General features: G+C 47.2%; 1 protein-coding gene and 1 non-coding gene across 2 annotated transcripts in view; one reads left to right on the top strand and one right to left on the bottom strand.

Moving 5' to 3' along the window:
* Positions 1-21,714, top strand: part of LOC142210116 (annexin A1-like) — a 50,478-nt gene extending 28,764 nt beyond the window's left edge. Inside the window, exons 10-13 of the mRNA XM_075279146.1 lie at positions 6,752-6,847; positions 7,902-7,960; positions 19,345-19,467; positions 21,557-21,714. Coding sequence (XP_075135247.1) covers positions 6,752-6,847; positions 7,902-7,960; positions 19,345-19,467; positions 21,557-21,613 — 335 coding nt within the window. The 3' untranslated portion in view covers positions 21,614-21,714. The remainder of the gene's footprint in view (positions 1-6,751; positions 6,848-7,901; positions 7,961-19,344; positions 19,468-21,556) is intronic.
* TRNAS-CGA (transfer RNA serine (anticodon CGA)) lies at positions 5,303-5,384 on the bottom strand. The gene has a single exon. It is a non-coding gene; the product is annotated as a tRNA-Ser (tRNA).
* Positions 21,715-23,509: the final 1,795 nt, after the last annotated feature.

Below are 23,509 nucleotides of genomic sequence, written 5' to 3'. Positions count from 1 at the left end.
TAGTATTCGATCGAATACCTCGCCGGTATAGGAGTGCGTGTAATCAGCCGAACACCAAGGGGTTAAATGCTTCGAATATTCGATGTGTTTAACCCCTTGGCGTTCAGTCTATTACATGCATTGCTATGCTGGCAAGGTATTCGATCCAATACTACTTTCTCAACACTAATTGTGACCTGCCAGTCTTTGTAAAGGGGTGGTTCTAAGCAGAAACCGCAAGTGAACATGAATGCTCTGGCAGGCATAGCCATACAGCGGAGGCAGTGAGCAGCTTGTATAGATTGAAAATTTATTCTATAAAACAGAACTCTAGTAGAACCTATTTGTATACTGTGTTCCATCAATGACCATAGACAGAAATGCACTTCTGTCTATGGTCATTGATGGAACACAGTACCTTCATAATCAGTAGGTTTGCTGCAAATATTTCTGCAACTGCAAGTTCATTCCATGCATGTGAATAACATATTATGCAGCACATACGAGTGATTATGAAGATAATCTTGTTTCCCTTAGTCCTAACAGCGGCACAATGTGGGGGTATTTCTGCCCCTGTGTGCTGGTAGGACAGGCGGATATTTAATTAGCCAATCAAATGCGTGGCAGGCCCTATAAGAGGGCACAAGAACCTCCCCTCTGCGTGTAAATACAAAAGTACCTCCATTACATTTATATACAGTTTTATACATAAGATATGATTCCCAGGGTGGGAAATCTTGTGCCGCTGTTAGGACTAAGGGAAACAAGATTATCTTCATAATCACTCGTTCCCTGTCGTCCTCAACAGCGGCACAATGTGGGGATATAGCAAGCAGGTCCCCAAGATGGGTGGGACAAACCCATGACCGAACTTAAACTGGTCTGGGCAAAGGCAGTGGAATCTGCCACTTGGTCCTTCAGGCGGTAATGCCAAATGAAGGTGGATTCAGATGCCCAAGAGGCAGCTGCATATATTTGGTCCACAGACAAAGCACTTCTTTCTGCCCGTGAAGTGGACACTGCCCTGGTTGAATGGGCATGAAGGAAAGATGGAGCCGACAGCCCTTGGGCGGTATAGGCGACTCTAATAGTCTCGGTAACCCACCGGGATATTGTAGCTTTGGCGGCTTTGGCGCCCTTGTTTTTCCCCGTGTAGCTGACCAACAGGTTTTCAGTCCACCTAAAGGGGCGAGTGCGCTGCAAGTAGATCTGCAGGCATCTAACCACATCCAGCTTGTGCCATCTTTCTTCTTCAGCAGAAGAAGGGAACGGAAAAAATACTGGAAGGGAAATCAGTTGGTTCCTGTTTACAGCAGATGGCACCTTGGGACGAAACCCAGGGAGGAACCTAAGCTGTACATGGTCAGAGAAAAAGGTGGTATATGGCTCCTCAGCGGACAAAGCTTGTAGTTCACTAACGCGTTTGGCAGGTGTGACTGCCAATAGCAGCACCATTTTGCCGGTTAGCGACTTGAGGGAGACCTCTTCCAGAGGTTCAAATGGCTGGCCACATAGGGCGTTCAGGACCGGAATAAGGTCCCATTGGTGGACAGGGGTGTTTACCACCGGTCTCAGCCTAGTTGCCCCTTTAATAAAGGTGCTCACTAAAGGATCCTGAGACAAACGCCTCCCCAGATAGGCGGACAGGGCCGCTACGTGTACCTTGAGTGTGGCCGCAGCAAGACCTCTGTCTAGTCCGTCTTGAAGGAAGTCCAGGATCGCCTCCGTAGGGGGATCGGTGGAGTCCACTTGATGCTGCAGACACCAGGCATTAAAGATGTTACCTATTCGACGGTAGTTCCTGTTAGTCGAATATGCTCTGGCGCTGGATAGGGTCTTCAAGACGGCTTGTGACAGTCCTCTATTTCTCAATAGGGACTGGTCAACCTCCAGGCTGTCAGGTTGAGTCTCCTCAGATCCTGGCATCTCAGCTCTCCTTGGGTTACCAGGTCTGGGAGTGGGGGAAGCCTCCAATATATGCCCTGACTCATTTGTATGAGCTGAGCAAACCAAGCCCTTTTTGGCCAGAACGGGATTATGGCTATTCCCGAGGCTTGGTCCTGTCTTATTTTTATCAATACCTTCGGTATGATTGGAATTGGAGGGAATATGTAAAACAGCCTGAACCTCCATGGGATGGACAGGGCATCCACCGCCAAGGGATTGTCCTCCTGGTACAGAGAGCAGAAGGTCCCCACCTTGGCGTTGAGTCGGGTAGCCATAAGATCGACCTCCGGGAGACCCCATCTCTGGACGATCTGTTGAAATACGTCTGGATTGAGAGACCATTCTACTGATACGGTAATACCCTGACTCAGCTGATCCGCTACTATGTTCAGGGAGCCCTTTATGTGAACAGCGGATAACTGGACCAGATTCTTCTCCGCCTAGGCAAATATGAGATTCGTCTCTCTCAGCAAGGTTGGTGACCTGGTGCCCCCTTGTTTGTTTATATAGACTACCACCGTCATATTGTCTGACCGGTTTTTGACAGACTTGCCTTTCAATTCTGCGGCAAAGTGTACTAGGGCCAGGTACACTGCTCTGAGTTCCTTGAGATTGGATGACCCCAGCTCCGGACATCTCCATCGTCCTTGTACAGTTTTGTCTTGACAATGGGCTCCCCATCCCCACTGGGATGCATCTGTTGTCAACAGGGTCCACACTGTCGGGACCGTGGACCTTCCGTCTTTCAGGTGTATCCACCATCTGAGAGAAAGACAGGTAGCGGGAGAAAGGCAGATCTTCTTGTGCAATCCCCGTGGAGACCTGTTCCAGGTTCTCAACACTTCCATCTGCAGGGGACGCAAATGCCATAAAGTCCAAGGCACCACCCTGGCCGAGGATGACATCAGGCCCAGGACTCTCATGGCGGTCCGGATGGTTACCTGCCAAGTGCGCAATAGGAATCGTGCACTGGCTTGGATTCTTTCCTTCCTTGGACTGGAGAGGAAGATCTGCATCGCTTCTGAATCCACTATAAATCCGAGGAATTTTCTTCAGGTGGATGGAACGATTTCGGACTTCTCCCAATTGATAATCCTAACTCCTGTAGGAAGTTGATGGCAAGGTTGAGCTGCTGGAGGAGGGCAGCAGGAGACTGAGCTTTCAGTAGCCAGTCGTCTAGATAAGGGACGATGAAAAGACCCTGAAGTCTGAGGGCCGCGGCGACCGGAGAAATCACCTTGGTGAATACCAGTGGGGCGGATGTGATGCCGAATGGCAGAGCTGTGAATTGATAGTGCTCCCTGTGGCCGGCCATAGCGACGGCAATCCTGAGGAACTTCCTGTGGAAATGAGCAATGGGGACATGTAGATAGGCGTCCCTCAAATCGAGGGTAACCATCACCTCTCCTGGCTGAAGAAACACAGCCACGGAATCCACGGTTTCCATTCGAAATGACCTCTTCCTGATAAACCGATTGAGGTACCTCAGATCTATTATCATCCTCCAGCCCCCGGTGAACTTGGGGACCAGAAAGACGGGGGAGTAGACTCCCAGACCGAGGTCTGAGGCTGGTACCTTCTCCAGGGCGCCCTTGGTAACATATTCGGCAACCAAGGCTTCTAGACTGGCCTGCTGAGAAGGTGGAAGAGTTTGGGTGGAAACGAACCGATCTGGAGGTGGAAGATGAAAGTCGATGTGATACCCGTGTTGTATGATCTTCAACACCCATGGGTCTTGGATATGGGTGAACCATGCTCTGGAAAAGGAGGAAAGACGTCCTCCCAGGAAGGGGGGCCACAGGGAGCTGCCCCACGTCAAAACTCAGGCTTCCTCTTGGTGTCCTCCTTGGAAGCGCCACGACCAGCTCCCCTAGGGCGATATCTAAAACGCCGTTGTTGGGAAGGGCGTCTATAATTAGAGGAAGAACCTCTGCCTCTAGAGGGAGCACGTCTGCCCCTGGATGCTTGAGGTAGGGACCTTCCCCTACCTTCAGCTAATCCCTCCATAATGGCGTCTAAGCTTTGGCCAGACACCCTTCCCGGCTCAAAGGGGAGAGCACAGAGTGCTGCTTTAGACGCAAAATCTGCCCGCCAAGGCTTTAGCCAAAGGGGTCTACGGGCCGCAGTAGACAACGCCATAGATTTGGCGGAGATTTTTAATTGATGGCAGGAGGATTCCGCCAAATAATCTGCAGCCCTATGAACTCTTTTCATAGAGGCCAGAATCTCATCTCTGTCTACGCCCAAGTCTATATCCCGCTCCAAGGCGGCTAAGCGGTTGCGCAAAAAGTCACCAACCATAGAGGAGGCTATGGCCACAGAGGCTTGCGCGGAGGAAGCTGAGTAGACCTTCTTCAGAACGGAGTCCGCCCTACGATCCAGAGGGTCCTGAAGATTTGAACCATCTTCCAAGGGCATCAGGGTTCTGCGGGACAGCTTTGCTACAGCCAAATCCACCTTCGGGGGAGGCCCCCAGGAATCCCACTGGGTAGTGTTAATAGGAAACAAACTCTTGAAGATCCTGGAAAGCGAATGTCCTTTCTCTGGCTGTTTCCACTGCTGCGCCATAAGGTCGGTCAGCGTGGCGTCCGCATGGAAGGCAATATGTCCCCCAGAGGCAGAAGTGGAGGCTTCCCCGTCAACATCTCGGCCCACTGTAGACCGGATGGACTTCAGCAGCCTGCCCGTTTGTTCATAATGGAACGCAGTTCTGCTGGAATAACTGAGTCGTCCTCGGAGGAATCATCCTCTGCCACCCGCAGGTGTTACAAGGGGGGGGGGGGAGAGACGAGGAACGGAGCTCAGAGCATGGTCTCCTGGTGAGCTGAGACAAGGTGCAATGGATCCCTTTGCGGGAATCATCCTGCAAAACAAAAAGGAGAGTACAAGCAAGGGAAAAACTATTTACCCAAGCGATGCCCAAACTCACCATCTCCTTGACCCAGGCCATCATATCTCTGGGAGAGGGCTCCACAGGTGGAGGACCTCTGCACCCGCGACAACGGGCCCACTCATAGCCTGAAAATAGGCAAGTTATAGGACCAGTAGTACCCCGCAGGGCACAACCTTTCAAGCCGCTACCTACCATCAGGGAGCGGTGTGTCGCAATCGAAGCAGGAAAGATGTTTCCTCTTGGAAGAGGTTTTCCTCCTACCATCCCCAGGAGGGGTAGTAGAGGATGACATATCCTACAGAGAGAGATAATAGACCATGCAACACTGTCACCATGACATCATACCAGCTTTTAAAAAAAGGGTAAATCTTACCAGGTCCAGTAGACCGGACAGCAAGGTGACTTGGCGCCCAACGTGCGACTCGAACCCACGACCTTGAGATTAAGAGTCTCATGCTCTACCGACTGAGCTAGCCGGGCTGGCGCTGTGAACAGGATCTGAACCTGTGCGGGGAGACCCCATTGGATTTCGAGTCCAAAACCTTAACCACTCGGCCATCACAGCCGGTTCCCAATAAAGTTTGCAAACTGGAAAAGAGTTCAAGATCAATGAACACCACAATCGCACGCCTTCAGCAGATACTGCAGGAAGGTCTCTGACACCAGGCCAGCCAGCCTCTTAATTCTGGCCGGCTGGAAGTGGGCGGAGCCACAATCAAAGCAGGTGAGGCAACCTGCCCAGACAACTACTCCTGTAATCAGGGGTCTGCAAAGATATACATTCCCCCCCACCAAGAGGCCCTTAACACGGGCACTTACCCCCACATCTCCCCGTCTTTTCCGGCCTTTAATAAGGCCTGAATCTTCCCTGAGTGAGCAGCCGCCAGCGCCAGGCCGTTGCCATGGCGCTATGATACTTCCGGCGAAACCGGAAGTGCGCGCTTACAGCGGCCGGCGGGGAACAGGATACACAACAGTGTGGTTCCACCCGCCGGCAGTCCGTGCGGCCACCAGAGGCGGCATGCGGAGTCCCCGGACTCTCACCAAAATGTCAGGTAAGTCACAAGGAGCAGGGGAAGCGGAGGAGAGGGGGGCAGGGGGGATAGAGGGGGGTAGCCACACATGGCTAACAAGCACCTTCTCCCCGCAGGGCACAGAAGGTGACAAGAAGAAAACAACCGCTCAGGAGGTGAGTGATCCTGCTGAGCTTCTCAAAGAGGACACAAGTCCTCCCACCTGTCCTCTGTCCACACAGGACAGAAAAAAACACGCAGAGGGGAGGTTCTTGTGCCCTCTTATAGGGCCTGCCACGCATTTGATTGGCTAATTAAATATCCGCCTGTCCTACCAGCACACAGGGGCAGAAATACCCCCACATTGTGCCGCTGTTGAGGACGACAGGGAATACAGATTTTCTTCAAGCTTCATTTAGATAAACAGAAGTTGAAATCACGTTCCCTTATTTTGAACAAGATACTCTTGCAAACCAACCTTGTTGGTAATATTGAGCAATCTATCATAGAAATAACCTAGTGGGCTATATATTTAAATTGAAAACTTGGTTCAAGACTACCACAAGTGTCAAACATTTTTTTTTATTTTTGGGGTCTTTCTGTGATGTTAATACTTGCCCTTGGAGAATGCAGAGAGTTTAGGCTAGACAGATGTCCCAGCACAGCCGCAGCTACCTTATGTTTTTAGACTATATCTGCAGAGGTCCAGCAAATCTGAACAATTTGAATTTTTTCGAGAGCAAATATTAATACTGTAGGTCCTGGCCAATGTGCATCATCATTGCATTCTGCCTGTCGCCATTCCTAGAATGGAAACCCAAATGCACATGTGAATCAGGCTTTAATTTGTTTTACATTTTCGATTTCAATATTTGGGAGTAAAATTATGTTAATTAATATCTAAATAAATACATTGCAGTGTTTCAAAAGTACCGGAGCTACAGCAAACATGATATGAACAAGGCTTTGAACCTGGAGATGAAAGGAGACATTGAAAACTGTCTTACAACAGTTGGTACGTATTAATTTTCCATTCTCTTAAGATGTTTGTTTTTGTACAAAGTAATATGTTCCCTGTTTACATTCAGAGGTTAAAAATCTTTACAGACCCATTCCTACTTTTTTATCTGCAATTTGATATACAGTGTACCATTGTAGATCCAGTCAGAATGGTATCGAACTTTGGCATCTAAAGCCCCAGCAAAATTTAATTCTGGGGCCCACTATATTGACACATGCTAATATATCCTGGTGCTTAATGTCACCCAACTTAAATGTATTTTTTAGTAGCATATTGCCTGGTTGTTTTTGTTCTGGGGCCCTATCAGAAGCCTGGTGCCTGGCCCAGGGCCGCTGCAGTGTTTGAGAAGTTGAGTCCCAAGAAGGAAGAGTACTGTTTGACCTTAATGTTTCACAAAAACATATTGGTGTAGTGGCGGGGGTGGTTAAAGAGGACCTTTCATGGATTTGGGCACATGCGGTATTATATACCGCTGGAAAGCCAACAGTGCCAACAGGAACGTCTTTCTGCACAGCAGCACCTATAGCGTCTATGGACGAGCACTGTGAACAGAGGGAGGGGGCGTTCCTCCCCTCTCACACTGTTCAGCGCGATAGGTGCTGCTGTGCAGCAGGACGTTCCTGACAAAGTGTCAGAAACCCCCTTCTGACTGTGAAGAGCTACGGTACCGGCCCCGATAGCTCTTCACCCGGGGCACAGATCGTGAAAGCCGACAGTGCGCTGAATTCAGTGTTCAGTGTTCAATTATGTTTCATTAATTGTTCACTGTGGTGTGCTTTTGCACTAATTCTCCAGTGTTGGATCCCCAAAAAACTGTAGACCAAACAATGGTACCAGCACATCACTACAGATTTTTCCAATGCAAAGAAAGACTTTTGGTATCGTATCAGCACATAGCATAGTCCTATATGGAGAAAGTTCTAACCAGAAATGCCCACAGAAATTTTTACCACATTTCAATGTTCACAGCCACTGCTGTTGGTAGTAAGCGCCTCCTTTCAGAGCTTAAGCAAATGTGTAATTTTTCTTGTTTCTTCTTTATTTATAGTGAAATGTGCTTCGAGCAAACCTGCTTACTTTGCTGAAAAACTTTACTTGTCAATGAAGGTATAACATTCATGTTTGATCTTGTCCACATTGCTTGATATATTTCCAAAAGATAGCTTGTTTTTAATTGCAACATGTAATTCATTCCCTGCCTGCCAAAATATTATACTGGAACCAATTTGGCACAACAGAGGTTGTAGTGATCCAACATTCAATAAGACCTTTAGAAATGTGACTATAAGAGAGAATTTTATCCAAGTGGTGAGATGGCATTTTGTGCCAAAAAGCCTGGTGTACATTTCTTGCACCCATTTTTTTAAGGTTGTTAGATTTGTCGAAAAAGGGGGTGTGACCTAAGATACAACATTGCGCCCCAACATTGTGCCAGAGTAAGCAAACGTACAGGTTGTATGAATCTAGCACATTTTAGGCTAAATGCACGTAAATGTTTGTAATAGAGATGAGCGAACACCGTTTGATCGAATACATATTCGATCGAATATCAGGCCGTTCAAGTTGTTCGATTACAATTGAATACCACGAGGCAAACACAGTAAAAATTTGTATCCCCTCCTACCTTCCCTGGCGCGTTTTTTGCACCAATAACTGCGCAGGGGAGGTGGGACAGGAACTACGACAATGGAGGCATTGAAAAAAAATCGGAAAAAGGAATTGGCTGGCTAAATCTCCAATTTAGACGAACGGTGGATTTAACATCCGACTAATTTGGGACTGTGAACTGTGTGACTGTGAGACAGGGAAAGATCTACAGGCAGGGTTAGCTAGGCTTACCTTTATTTAGGTGGGAATGTTACTCACCCAGCTCTTTGGGGCTCCATCTCATCGGGATCCCTGTCAGCTTGCGACCTCGATAGCAGGAAAAATCTTTGAGCAAATTGTCAAGGAACATTTACTTCGGTACCTGGATGGGAAGGCATTAATTAACCAGAGCCAGCACGGCTTTAGGACTAATAAATCTTGTCAGACTAACCTGATTTCTTTCTACAACAAAATCACTGAATGGTTGGACCAAGGGAATGCCGTGGACATAATATATCTTGACTTCAGTAAGGCATTTGATAAAGTATCACATAACCTTCTTATTGAAAAAATTATTAAGTATGGCTTTGACAAAAAATCAGTTAGGTGGATTCACAACTGGCTTAATGATCGGGCACAACGAGTAATACTAAATGGCTACACATCGAACTGGAAGAAAGTCAAAAGCGGGGTGCCGCAGGGCTCTGTTCTGGGCCCAGTACTTTTTAATATCTTTATAAATGATCTGGACGATGGAATTATTGGGGAACTCATAAAATTTGCAGATTATACGAAGATAGGAGGAATAGCCAACACTAGAGAGGAGAGAGAGTGTATTCAAAAGGACTTAGACACACTGGAACAATGGGCTGAGGCGAACAAAATGGTATTTAACAGGGACAAATGCAAAGTTCTACATCTGGGTAACAGAAATGTAAAAAACATATATAGTATGGGAGGAATAGAACTAAGTGATAGCATAGGGGAAAAGGACTTGGGCATAATAGTAGATCACAAATTCAACATGAGCCAACAGTGCGGTGCTGCTGCAAAAAAGGCTAATAAAATTCTGGGGTGTATTAAGACAAGCATTGAATCTAGATCAAGAGAGGTCATTATTCCGCTGTACTCTTCCCTGGTCAGACCACACCTGGAATACTGTGTACAGTTCTGGGCGCCTCAATTCAAGAAAGACATCGATATATTGGAGCAAGTCCAGAGAAGAGCAACCAAAATGGTGGAAGGTCTGCAAACCATGTCCTATGAGGAGCGGCTAAAAGAACTGGGATTGTTTAGTTTGCAGAAGAGAAGGCTGAGGGGAGATTTAATAGCAGTCTACAAATATCTGAAAGGTAGTCACAGTGCAGAGGGATCTACCCTATTCTCATTAGCACAAGGAAGTACAAGAAGCAATGGGATGAAACTAAAGGGAAAGAGATACAGATTAGACATTAGGAAAAACTTTCTGACAGTGAGGGTAGTGAGAGAGTGGAATAGCCTGCCACGGGAGGTGGTGGGCGCTCCATCAATGGAAATCTTCAAGTGGAATCTGGATAAACATATAGCTGGGATGATTTAGGAAAACCTGCACTCGCAGGGGGTTGGACCCGATGGCCCTTGAGGTCCCTTCCAACTCTACCAAAAAAGAAAAAAGAAAATATGCGGGAGCTGACTTTTTCCCATAGGAATGCATTGACCAGCGTTGATTGTCTGAATGCCATACAGAAGTACGGCATTCGGCCAATCAACGCTGGTCAATGCATTCCTATGCCGAGATGAAGCAGAGCTGAACCTGCTACACACTCAGCTCTGCTGCATCGGACTGCTACAACGGACACTGCTACACTGCTACATCGGCCAACACTGCTACATCAGACCGTGCGCTCAGCTCGGCTACTCCAGAGTAGCCGAGCTCAGCGAACGGCCAGCTCTGCTTCATCTCCTATGTAGCAGTGCTGGCCGATGTAGCAGTGTCCGATGTAGCAGAGCTGAGTGTGTAGCAGATCCAGCTCTGCTGCATCGGACTGCTACATTGGCCAGCACTGCTACATCGGGCCGTGTGCTCAGCTCGGCTTCTCCGGAGTAGCCGAGCTCAGCGAATGGCCAGCTCTACTTCATTTCCGATGTAGCCGTGCTGGCCGATGTAGCAGTCCGATGCAGCAGAGCTGAGTGTGTAGCAGGTCCAGCTCTGCTGCATTGGACTGCTACATCGGACACTGCTACATCGGCAGCACTGCTACATTGGGCCGTGCACTCAGCTCTGCTACTCCGGAGTAGCTGAGCTCAGCGAACGGCCAGCTCTGCTTCATTTCCGATGTAGGAGTGCTGGCCAATGTAGCAGTGTCCTATGTAGCAGTCCGATGCAGCAGAGCTGAGTGTGTAGCAGGTCCAGCTCTGCTGCATCGGACACTGCTACATCGGCAGCACTGCTACATCGGGCCGTGTGCTCAGCTCCACTACTCCGGACTAGCCAAGCTCAGCGAACGGCCAGCTCTGCTTCATCTCTGATGTAGCAGTGCTGGCCGATGTAGTAGTGTCCGATATAGCAGTGTCCGCCTTCTCTATAATACTAGTCGGGGGAGAGGGGGGCAGGGCACTTTGAAGACTGGACAGAGGACCAGACTGGACCAAGAAGAACAGGGAGCTGCAGGTAAGCGGACACCGGTGGGGGGGAGGGGGTTAATTACTACACAGCGTGGGGTACAAAAATTTAAACAATTTTTGGACTACATGCTGTGTGGTGAATAGCATCATCTTTAAAATCCCAGCTCTGCTTCATCTCCGATGTAGTAGTGTCCGATGTCTGATGCTACACACTCAGCTCTGCTGCATCGGACTGCTACATCGGACACTGCTACATCGCAGATGAAGCAGAGCTGGGCATGTGCTCTGCTTGGCTGCATATCTGGAGTAGTTGAGCTGAGCGCACGGCCCGATTTAGCAGAGCTGGCAGATGTATCAGAGCTGGCCAATGTAGCAGTCCGATGCAGCAGAGCTCAGTAGTAGTGGTGTAGTAGTACACCATGACGTATTGTTATGTTATGGACAGGGCAACAGTCAGGAGCATAGCCAGTGCCATTAGCAGTGGATATCAGCCTTCATCTACACCTTGCCCCACAATATGAGATAACTATAGTGAGATATAATGGGTTCCTGGGGGGAGGGGTTGGCAACTAGGGGCCTGATCAAGGGCTCTGGCACTGAAATCTGTAGTAGGCCCTGGGGGAGGCAGGACTAACACCTTAGCTGTCAGTGTTTAAGCATTGTACATTGCATAGGCACTGTCCTTGGTATTGCAGCTCAGCCCAATTCACCTGAATACTAGAGATGAGCGAACAGTGAAATATTCGAAATTCGATATTCGTCTATTTGAACAAATATTGGACCCCATTATAGTCTATGGGGAAAAATGCTTCGTTTCAGGGGAAGCCACACTTCGATTTAGGAGAGTCATCAAGACCACCTTGACACCCCAGGAAATGATGCCAACACCCTGGAATGCAACTGGGACAGCAGGGGAAGCATGCCTGGAGGCATCTAACATGCCCAAGTACCTGTATTACGCCACTGTCTCGTCCGGATCTCTGTCAGCTTGCAATATGCAGGAGCTGACTTTTTCCCATAGGAATGCATTGACCAGCGTTGATTGGCCGAATGCCATACAGAGTACAGCATTCGGCCAATCAACGCTGGTTCTGCCGGAGGAGGCGGAGTCTAAGATTGGTCCACAGCAGTCTCCATTGTGCTCCTATCTCAGATGTAGCAGTGTTGAGCGCACAGCTCTGCTACACCTGAGATGTAGAAGAGCTGGCCATGCGCTGAGCTCTGCTACACCCGAGATATAGCAAAGCTAAGTGTGCGCTGAGCTCTGCTACACCAGAGATGTAGCTGAGCTGAGTGTGCGCTGAGCTCTGCTACACCAAAGATGTAGCAGGGCTGAGTGTGCACTGAGATCTGCTACACCTGAGATGTAGCAAGGCTGAGTGTGCGCTGAGCTCTGCTACACCTGAGATGTAGCAGGGCTGAGTGTGCGCTGAGCTCTGCTACACCAGAGATGTAGCAGAGCTGATTGTGCGCTGAGCTCTGCTACACCAGAGATGCAGCAGGCTTGTCTTTGCTAGCTGGGAGAGCTGGCAGCTTGCTGTTATGAGGGAGCTGACTCTCTTTCTCATAGGAATGAATAGACCAGCGTTGATTGGCCAGTGTACAGCATTCAGCCAATCATCGCTGGTCCTGCTGGAGGCTCGTCTGTGGGGAGGCGGAGTCTAAAATCTGACCACAATGGAGACTGCTCCCACATATCGTAAGCTGACAAGGATCCCGACGAGATAGAGCCCCAAAGAGCTGTTTGAGTAATATTCCCACCTAAATCAAGGTAATCCCTAGCTAACTCTGCAATTATTTCTTTCCCTGTCTCAGTCAAATAGTTCACAGTCTCATATGACCCGAATCTGAAATCGACCATTCATATAAAGTGGAGGTCACCCGATTTAGCCAGCCAATTACTTTTTCCGGTTTTTTTTCCCATGCCTCCGTTGTAGTAGTTCCTGTCCCACCTCCCCAGCACAGTTATTGGTGCAAAAAAAGTGCCAGGGAAGGTGGGAAGGGATACAAATTTTTAGTGCGTTTGCCTCGTGGTATCCGATTGTAATCGAATACCTCGAACGGCCTGATATTCGATCGAATATCAATTCGATCGAACGCCGTTCGCTTATCTTTACTGCATACTATTGAGCTGCTTACAGGCCATACAACAAATAAACATGACGTCACTGACCTTAGAATTTAAAGCAGCACTCATTGAGCAATTATATTGAAAGAAAAAAAATACAATATATATTTGGTATTGCCACACCTGTAACACATATTAAATAAAGATACAGCTCATTCTGACAGAAATATCCCCTTAAGGCTACGGCCCCATGTTGGTAATTACCAGCAAGGGGAATGTAATTTTGGTAGATCTAATCCTCACATTGTGGGGGAAAAAAAACTGCAGATATGCTTCATTTAAAAAACAAAAAACCCAAAAAAACTGGCATGCTAATTGAAGTTTTGGAGGCTAAACTCCTTCCCAGTAACTCATGCACTCTGGAGAGGTGTCCAAACGTTGCTTTTATTACAAGGGATAGGGTGAAACTGGGGAACAGAAAACAGTACATTGCAGTTACAATGGGCATGTGGTAATCTTCCATGACACAAACTGTGTATGTATTACTATGGCAGACATACATGTGACAATCTTCTATGACATGGCTATGCAGGCATTACTATTACATAACAGCACACTATGACAAACTATACATGTATCTTGCTGGAAGGAACATCAGAATGTAACATTGTGGTAATGGGGAGGTAATAGACATCTATGAGGCGTATGGTTACATGTGGTCTGGAATGGGAGCTGGGTCTGGCTCAATGAGCATGGTCTACTAGCTAGAACAACTACATATAGAAATTATGCTAGGGAGTGTGGAAACATAACAATATATGTAATACATGAAGGTATAGTGCTGGGTATAGCTATTACATACCAACGATGCTACTTAAGGCCCAAGTCTTGGAGAAGGTATAAGATGGTGTGGCAGGGTCTATGCCTGAAGTGAAAAGGACTAATTACAGTGTAGCCTGGTGACAACACCTAGTTGTGGGCGGGAACTACGGTGACTCTAGTGGGACACATAAAAAAGGTATGGTAGTTTGTAATTTGCACAATGACCACTAGATGGAGCTATGACAGGTAATATGAGATACCTGCTGGAGGCATAACACTCCCCGCCTGGTACCCGAGGGTACCACACTAAGATGTCTCTGGGGAGAACCGTGAGATTGAATCAGTCACTGATCTGAAGAGAGGTCTGGGTTCACTTTGCCTGTAATCCTCGAGTTCCATTTTCTGGGCTTTTCCGCCTTCACTTGGGAACATTCTGGTCACCAGTCCCAGAGGCTCTTCATTTCTCTTGGACTGAGAGTCTTTTGGAAGATCCATGTTGTCAACTCTCGTGTTGGGTTGGCTGGCTTGCGACTTGTTCCTTGCCTGTAAAGTACGGGTATATTGTAGCCCCCACTTTTTCCAGAAGGTAACTGCCAAGTTCTGCACTCGCCGCCATAGGTTTTTGCACAACAACTTCCAGACAGGGAGCTTGGTAGGGCGTTTGGGCCCAAGCGGCACATTGGAAACTGTCGTAGTTACTGTGGAAACTTGAGGCCGAATCTTTGAGTCGGATTCTGGCTCTAGTTGTCCGCGTGGGTCTTCATAAGGGGGGCTATTCGTTGGGTCGTGAAAGACTGTTGACTCTTTACCTCTTTGGGGTCTATCGTTCGCGTAGACGTAAGGTCTCATAGTCTCGTTGTGGCTGTAGCCTGATGTCATTTCTGTTGGGGGTGAAGTCACCTCTGTGCGGCCGTGCTCTAGTCGCTGGTTCATGAATGAGGGGAGACGTCCCTTCCTTTCTGGTTTCTTTTGAGAGTTGGATCCGGGTGAAAGAGAACACTTTGGTGCCTGATCTCTATTGTTGGGGAGATGGCCTCCCCATGGCCTGAGAGGTGGCGGTGCGGCTCTACTATTTGTTTCACGTTTGAAGGAAACTTCCTCCATTATCTTTAAGAAGGTTTTGTCTCTATTGGAGGGCATTACCTTATCATCTTCTTTAGTCTCTTGGGGGATCATACACCCCAAGTGGCCCATACCTTTGTTGCGGGAACAGTTCGTGACTTCTGTTGGTTCAGAGTGAGTTATGCTAGCGGGCTCCTCTTTTATGAGGCACCTATTGGGGCATGGTTGGGAAGGAGGTGGGAGTCCGACCTCCAATAAGTTTGTGTAGAGAGCGTTCACTGTAGTTGATGCGTGCGCAGCTTCTAGGCAAACGTTGCCCGTAATGACCCACCCTAGGTCAAGCTTCTGAGCATACGGGGAATCGTGAGGGCCGTTTATTTGTTCTCTCGCCTTATGATGTCTCTTCCGAGCAGGAGCACTATCTGAGCCTCTGGGTCCAAGGCAGGGATGAGGGGTGCTATGGGTTTGAGATGCTCATGGCGTAGCGCTGCCTCCGGTGTGGGGATTTCTTCCCTGTTGTTGGGAAGATGGTTGCACTCGATCAGAGTAGGTAGAGGTAAGGATATCTCGCCATCAATAGATTCAATTTGGTAGCCGGTGACTCTTCTTCCTGTTTCTTTACTCACACCTGAACATGTGTTGAGTGAATATGAGAAGCTGTGTCCCTCAATTTTGAACATGTTGAAGAAGGATGAGCTCGCAAGCGACCTGTTGCTTTGTTCGTCGAGGACTGCATATAGCTTTGCCGCCTTCTCCTTGTAGCCAATGGGATAAACTGTAACGAGACAGATCTTGGAGCAAGATCTATCGTTAAGCCCTCTCCCACAGACTTGGGTGCACTGGGTTGTCACTTCAGGAGGTGTTGTCCCTACCTCCTCCCCGCCATGCTCTGTACCCAGGTCTGAGGGTGTGAGAGTCCATGGCGCTGGCCCTGGGTGTAAGGCTGTATTGTGCTCTCTGCTGTCGCATTCTGCACATTTGATGTTGGCTGTACAGTCTTTTGCAAGATGGGAAGCTGATGCACAGCATTTGTAGCAAATGTGATTCTCCTTGAGGAAGGCAATGCGATCTTCAATGGACTTCTCTCTAAACCCTCTGCATTTTAGCAGTGCATGAGGCTTCTTGTGCAGAGGGCATTCTCTGCACGGGTTTTCCGTTGAGGTCTCTACAGTGCGGTAAGTTTCACGTGAGGAGTTTGCGGGGAACACATTGGTTTTGTATGCAGCAACCAGTATGGCTTTCGAGTCGCCGATCGCTGCAGGTTTACCAGTTCTGAAATAGGTGGTGTCGAGGGCTGCGAGGTCGAAGCTGGGGTCATTTCTAGCCCTTGTTTGTTGACGCACGAAGTCTACGAAGAAGGAGAAAGGAGGGAATGGAACTTTATGTTGTTGTTTGTACTTAGAACCTTGGTTGATCCACCTCTCTTGTAGATTATAAGGCAGCTTCTGGACAAGGGGGTTGATGCCACGTGCTGTGTCTAAGAGCGCAAGGCCTGGCAGGTCTCCACTAACTTTGGCAGATTGGAGCTCTAACAGTAGGTCCGTCAATTCCCTCAGCTTATGGAGGCCTTTGTTGGTAATTTTGGGGAAGGCGTCAATCCTCCTGAAGAGTGCATTCTCTATCGCTTCTGGTGCGCCGTAACACTCTTCGAGTCTCTCCCATATCATGCTCAACCCGGTGCTTGGGTACCTGACGTTGATGTTTCTGAGGTGTTTAGCGTGCTCTGCTGATTCGTCCCCTAGCCATTTGACCAGGAGGCCCACCTCTTCTCTTGCCGACAGATCTAGACCTTTAATGGTGTCTTCAAATGAGGCTCGCCAGGCTCTGAAGTTCTCGGGACGGTCATCGAACTTTGTGAGTCCTTTGGTTACCAGTTCACGTCGCGTGAAGAACTGGTAAAAGCTAGGTGCCGTAGGATCTGGGGGTGCCACTTCTGGAGTGGAGCCGTTGAGTAGGGGATGTGGTGGGCCGTAGCCAATTGAGAATGTGTTGTTTCTGTAGTAGCCGGCATCTTCCCGTTCTCTCTTAAGAGATACGACCGCGCTGTGGGCATTTTTCACTCTGGGTACAGGCTGCGTTGGGAGACGGTGGTAAGCTGAAGGTGTTTGTTGTGTGATGGGATTTGGCAGGGACACATCAACCGGGGTGGTCTCAGTCTCTGGACCAGTGTGCAGAATGCTTTCTGGTTTGACATGTCCTAGCACGTAGTTTGAGGTACGCTGCATGCTGTCATGGAGGCTAGATTCGGGTCCAAGTATGCTGCCGGGTCTGTCACTTGTGAGGTTTACTGCTTCCTCTAGGACTTCTGCTTCTGCCATAGCGGCTGCTGCTTCCCTATCTAGTGCTAGCTTTTTCAGTGAAGCTTCTAGGCGTGCTTTCTCTAGTTGCAGTTGTTGCTCTGCAGTGGCTGCTTCCAGGCGTGCTTTCTCTATCTCCATTTGCATCTCCTTCTCTGCAAATGCTGCGCGTATTTTGGCTGCTTCAGCCTTTGCGCGGGTCCTGGCGGCCATGGAGCTACTCACTGACGTATCTGAGTTCCTGGAGCTTGCTGAGATGTGAGATCTCGTCTCAAAGGGTCTGCTGTTGCTTGCTGACATGGAGGCGCTGTGTAGGGTTCAGAATCTTGCTGCTTGGCCTGTAAGAAGCCGTTGTTTCACTGTTCTGTCCTCCCTATGTGTGTGGGGTATAGGTTGACAGGCAGCTAAACTCCTTCCCAGTAACTCATGCACTCTGGAGAGGTGTCCAAACTTTGCTTTTATTACAAGGGATAGGGTGAAACTGGGGAACAGAAAACAGTACATTGCAGTTACAATGGGCATGTGGTAATCTTCCATGACACAAACTGTGTATGTATTACTATGGCAGACATACATGTGACAATCTTCTATGACATGGCTATGCAGGCATTACTATTACATAACAGCACACTATGACAAACTATACATGTATCTTGCTGGAAGGTACATCAGATACGTAACATTGTGGTAGTGGGGAGGTAATAGACATCTATGAGGCGTATGGTTACATGTGGTCTGGAATGGGAGCTGGGTCTGGCTCAATGAGCATGGTCTACTAGCTAGAACAACTACATATAGAAATTATGCTAGGGAGTGTGGAAACATAACAATATATGTAATACATGAAGGTATAGTGCTGGGTATAGCTATTACATACCAACGATGCTACTTAAGGCCCAAGTCTTGGAGAAGGTATAAGATGGTGTGGCAGGGTCTATGCCTGAAGTGAAAAGGACTAATTACAGTGTAGCCTGGTGACAACACCAAGTTGTGGGCGGGAACTACGGTGACTCTAGTGGGACACATAAAAAAGGTATGGTAGTTTGTAATTTGCACAATGGCCACTAGATGGAGCTATGACAGGTAATATGAGATACCTGCTGGAGGCATAACAGATTCTACCATTAAACTACTTTTTTTTCTAAATATCAAGTCGGAATAGCCTTAAGAAAGGCTATTCGTCTCCTACCTTTAGACGTGGTCTCCACCGCGCTGTTCCGTAGAAATACCGGTTTTAACCGGTATGCAAATGAGCTCTCCGCAGCAATGAGGTTGGACCCCAGCGCTGAAAGGCCGATGAGCGCATCCCCATTGCTGCCCGAGAGCTCTTTCTTGTGCCGCCTCCTTCTTCTGCAGCAACTCCGCCTCTTCTGGCTTCTCTTGCTCTTGTAGTTCTATACAGGAGCATAGAGAGGCCACCCCAAAATGGCCGCCGGCCATTTTTGGGTAGCCACTCTTGCAGTTCAATACAGGAGCCGGCCGGCGGCCATTTTTGGGTAGCCACTCTTGCAGTTCAATACAGGAGCCATTTTGTGGTGGCCTCTCTATGCTCCTGTATAGAACTACAAGAGCAAGAGAAGCCAGAAGAGGCGGAGTTGCTGCAGAAGAAGGAGGCGTCGCAGGAAAGAGCTCTGGGCAGCAATGGGGACGCGCTCATCGGTGTTTCAGTGCTGGGGCCTGCCCTCATTGCTGCGGAGAGCTCATTTGCATACCGGTTAAAACCAGTATTTCTACGGAACGGCGCGGCGGAGACCACGTCTAAAGGTAGGAGACGAATAGCCTTTCTTAAGGCTATTCCGACATGTTCATTAGAAAAAAAAGGTAGTTTAATGGTAGAATCCCTTTAATGCCAACATGGTAACAGATCCTCTAATGTGAATATTAGATTCCAAACAATTGTTGCACTTTTACTATATACCCTGTAATAAGTAAGCTGGGTGTTTGTTTCTCTATGAATTGAATGTATGTATTTTTTTTTTCTATGTAACTTCTTAAATATTTATTTTATATTTTTTATATGTATTCTCAACAAAATTTTGTACTGTATACAGGGCTCTGGAACTAGGGACACAGACTTAATTCGAGTCATGGTCTCCCGTTCAGAAATAGACATGAATGAAATCAAGGCTCATTACAAGAGAATGTATGGAAAACCTCTGCTACAAGCGATTTTGGTATGTATGATAGTATAAAGAATAGAGATGAGCTAACAGTGAAATATTCAAGATTCGATATTTGTTTCGAATAGCCCCTCAATATTCGACTATTCGAACGGATATCGAACCCCATTATAGTCTATGGGGAAAAATGCTTCATTTCAGGGGAAGCCACACTTCGACTCAGGAGAGTCACCAAGTCCACTAAGACACCCCAGGAAATGATTCCAACACCCTGGAATGCAACTGGAACAGCAGGGGAAGCATGCCTGGGGGCATCTAACATGCCCAAGTACCTGTATTACTCCACTATCAGGATCTCTGTCAGCTTGCGATAGGAATGCATTGACCAGCGTTGATTGGCCGAATGCCATACAGAGTACAGCATTCGGCCCATCAACGCTGGCCGTGCGCTGAGCTCTGCTACACCCGAGATGTAGCAGAGCTGAGTGTGCGCTGAGCTCTGCTACACCAGAGATGTAGCAGAGCTGAGTGTGCGCTGAGCTCTGCTACACCAGAGATGTAGCAGAGCTGAGTGTGCGCTGAGCTCTGCTATACCAGAGATGTAGCAGAGCTGAGTGTGCACTGAGCTCTGCTACACCAGAGATGCAGCAGAGCTGTGTGTCGGAGGAGTCTAATATCGTTCTACAGTCTGATCTCAGATGTAGCAGTGTTGAGCGCACAGCTCTGCTACACCTGAGATGTAGCAGAGCTGGCTGTGCTTGAGCTCTGCTACAACCGAGATGTAGCAGAACTGAGTGTGTGCTGAGCTCTGCTACACCAGAGAAACAGGAAAATTGTAATCCCAGTACCTTGTAGTACTCTTTACCCACTTTCCAAATATGCCTTTGTTATTCAGCATTGCAGCTCCATTATCAAGAGAGTCGCTGTTTTATTCAAATCCAAATTAGGTAAAAAGGGCTTTGGAAGTGTTATCTTTCCTGGGCTTCGCTCTGTGCTGTTGATTACCTCTCAACTGCTGCCTCGGCGGGAGAGCTGTCAATCAAAGAATGGTGGGTTGAGCTGGGTAGCAGTTTGGGGTAGTAATATACAGCACAGAGCAAAGCCTGGGTAAGATAAGAATCCCTCCAAAATCTCATTTCATCTATTATATATATGATGAAAACAGTGATTTTTATTTTTTTTCACTCCACATTTTTAAAATGGAATGGGGGGGACAGAATTCCCAAACGGAGACTGAGCAGTAGTGTGTAACTAGCCTGAAGATAAATTTTTAGTTTGTGCCAATTCTGCCATGTAAAGATACATGAGGACTCCATCAGCATTCATGCAGGGTCTATGCACATGACACTTGTCACGTACATTTTCCTATAGGCTGAACTGTATTAATTATTATTATTATTATTATTATTATTATTATTATTAATAGAGATGAGCGAACACTAAAGTGTCCGAGGTTTGAAATCCGATTCGAACAGCCGCACACTGTTCGACTGTTCGAACGGATTTCAAACCCCATTATAGTCTATGGGGGGAAATGTTCGTTTCAGGGGTAGGCAACATTCGATAAAATCATACTTACCAAGTCCCCGAGTGACTGTCGGGCTGGATTCTGCTTGAAGTCTTCTCCCGGCGCAGGGTCCCCGCGTCCTCTTCCGGGTGGAATTCACTCTGCCTAGGCATCCGGCCTAGGCAGAGCCGACAGCGCATGTGCGTGCGGCTCTGCCCAGGCCCGACGCCTGAGCAGAGCCGACTGCGCATGCGCGTGTGGCTCTGCCCAGGCCCGACGCCTGAGCAGAGCCGACTGCGCATGCGCGTGTATGCGCGTGCATGCCCGCGCATGCGCAGTCGGCTCTGCCTAGGCCGGATGCCTAGGCAGAGTGAATTCCACCCGGAAGAAGACGCGGGGACACAGCGCGGAGAAGACTTTGGAAAGATAAGAGAAGAACCAGCGTTGATTGGCAGAATGTATAGCATTCTGCCAATCAACGCTGGTTCTGCATCGAATCTTAAACTTCGAACAGCTAGTAGTGTTCGATCGAGTACAAGTATTTTGAATACCGTAGTATTCGATCGAACACCTACTCGATCGAACACTACTCGCTCATCTCTAATTATTAACATTAATTTAATTATTTGTTTGCAGGATGAAACAAAAGGAGATTATGAAAAAATATTGGCGGCTCTGTGTGGAGATGATTAAACTAAATCTGATTACAATCTTAAGAAGAATATAAAATAAATGGAGTGAGACTACAGGCGTCAGAGCTGTATGCCAATGCCATTTCAAAAGTTTGTACAACTCTTTTACAAAATAAAGTAAATATACTGATAAATAAAGATGGCATTGGTTTTAATTTTTTAAATAAAGTAAAACAAAAAAAATCACATTGCTAGAGCCCACATATACAGTTATGAAAAAAGTACACTATGTTTGAATGCCACGGTTTTATTTATCATGACATAATAGTAAAAAAAAAAATCTTATCCTTAGCAGGTCTTTGGTAAATAGAAAATCAAATGAACAACCGTTGTCGAACTGGGATGTCAGTGGAATTGATTCTAGGGGGCCTACCCTACTGCTATTGGCGTACAAGCCAATAAAATGTCATGCCACTTCCTTGGACCCATCAGATTTATAATATAATATATTTCATTTATATAATGCCAACATATTCCACAGCACTTTACAAATCTTTGGGTTAAATTACAGACAAAATGAGACATTAAAAAGTCAATTTGCATAATGGATTTGAGGGCCCTGCTAACAAGAGCTTGCAATCTATGAGGTAGAGGGGGTGCTATAAGTAGTAGCAGGGGAGGCATAGGAGATAGCATTGCTTATACAGTGGTCCAGTCATTTTTGTGATAATGGTTATTTTAATAATGCATATAAATAAAGCTGTATGAGCTGTCACTAGTCAGTGTCCTTTTATATGCATATGGTCTGGCATATATGTCTGGACATAAAAGGTTAAAGTCCGATAAGGTATCATTTCCTGTGGGGTAATGCGGGAACATGAACGGTGGTGGTTCAGTTTTAGGGAGCATATCTGCAGTAGGGTTTATATTCAGAATTGTGATAGACCTGTCTGAAGAGGTGTCTTTAGGATGCGTTTAAAGCTGTGGAAATTGGGAGTTAATGTAATTGTCCAGGGTAGAGCAATCCAGAGAAGTGGTGCAACTCGGGAAAGGTCTTGGATACAGGATTGATAATAGAGGATTTGGTCTTAAATTATTGAGTGAACGGAGAGCATGGGTTGGTTGGTAGACAGAGATGAGGGAGGAGATGTAGGGAGGTGCAGTATTATGGAGAGCCTTGTAGATGAGGGTGATAACGTTATATTGTATTTTGTAATCAATAGTCAGCCAATGTAGCGACTGACACAGACTGGAGGCATCGCTGTAGAGTCTAGACTGATAGATGAGCGTGACGCCTGTGTTTAGAAATGATTGTAGATAGATGAATAGAGTGTTTAGAGTTTAGTAAGGGGAAGGTAGATAAAACAAAGGCATTATATTTGAGACAGCAGAGTGGCAGTCAATGGTGTGTAGTAGTGCAGGGGGGACGTTATGAGAAGAGGTATATGGTTGGTTGTCATGTGCATAAAAATGGTACCGGAAGCCTAGAAGTGGTTAGTGAGAGAAACTGTAAGGCAGCTTGGGACACAGGTATTACCTGGGATGTTAAAATCGCCCATGATGAGGTCAGGAATTTCACATGATAGAAAGCCAAGAAGCCAAGTTTTCCAGAAATTGGTAGGATGAGCCATCATTTACACCAGTTTTTTTAATGTAAATGATAGCATCTGTTTAGGCCATTCATTATAAATCAGGTTCAAACTTTGAACCTGAAAGCATTGTTCTTGATAAATCAGCCATTATATTTTCTATATTACTCAGATGTGTCACAGTCTACATCGCCAAATATTGTTGCAGTCTATATTGACTGCAGCATCCGAGGTGTTCAATGGCTGACATTACTTGCTTGCGGTATATAGTAGTTCCTCTCTAGCGAACCCTGAGGACACTGATTACTCTCAGTGGTTAGATGAGGCACAGGACAGCAAAGAGGCACCAACACAAGACTGAACAGACA

Source organism: Leptodactylus fuscus, chromosome 1, assembly GCF_031893055.1.
Source record: "Leptodactylus fuscus isolate aLepFus1 chromosome 1, aLepFus1.hap2, whole genome shotgun sequence".
In the NCBI taxonomy this organism is placed as follows: domain Eukaryota; kingdom Metazoa; phylum Chordata; class Amphibia; order Anura; family Leptodactylidae; genus Leptodactylus; species Leptodactylus fuscus.
Note: the sequence above shows the minus strand (reverse complement) of the source record. Positions and strands in the feature narration are given on the sequence as shown.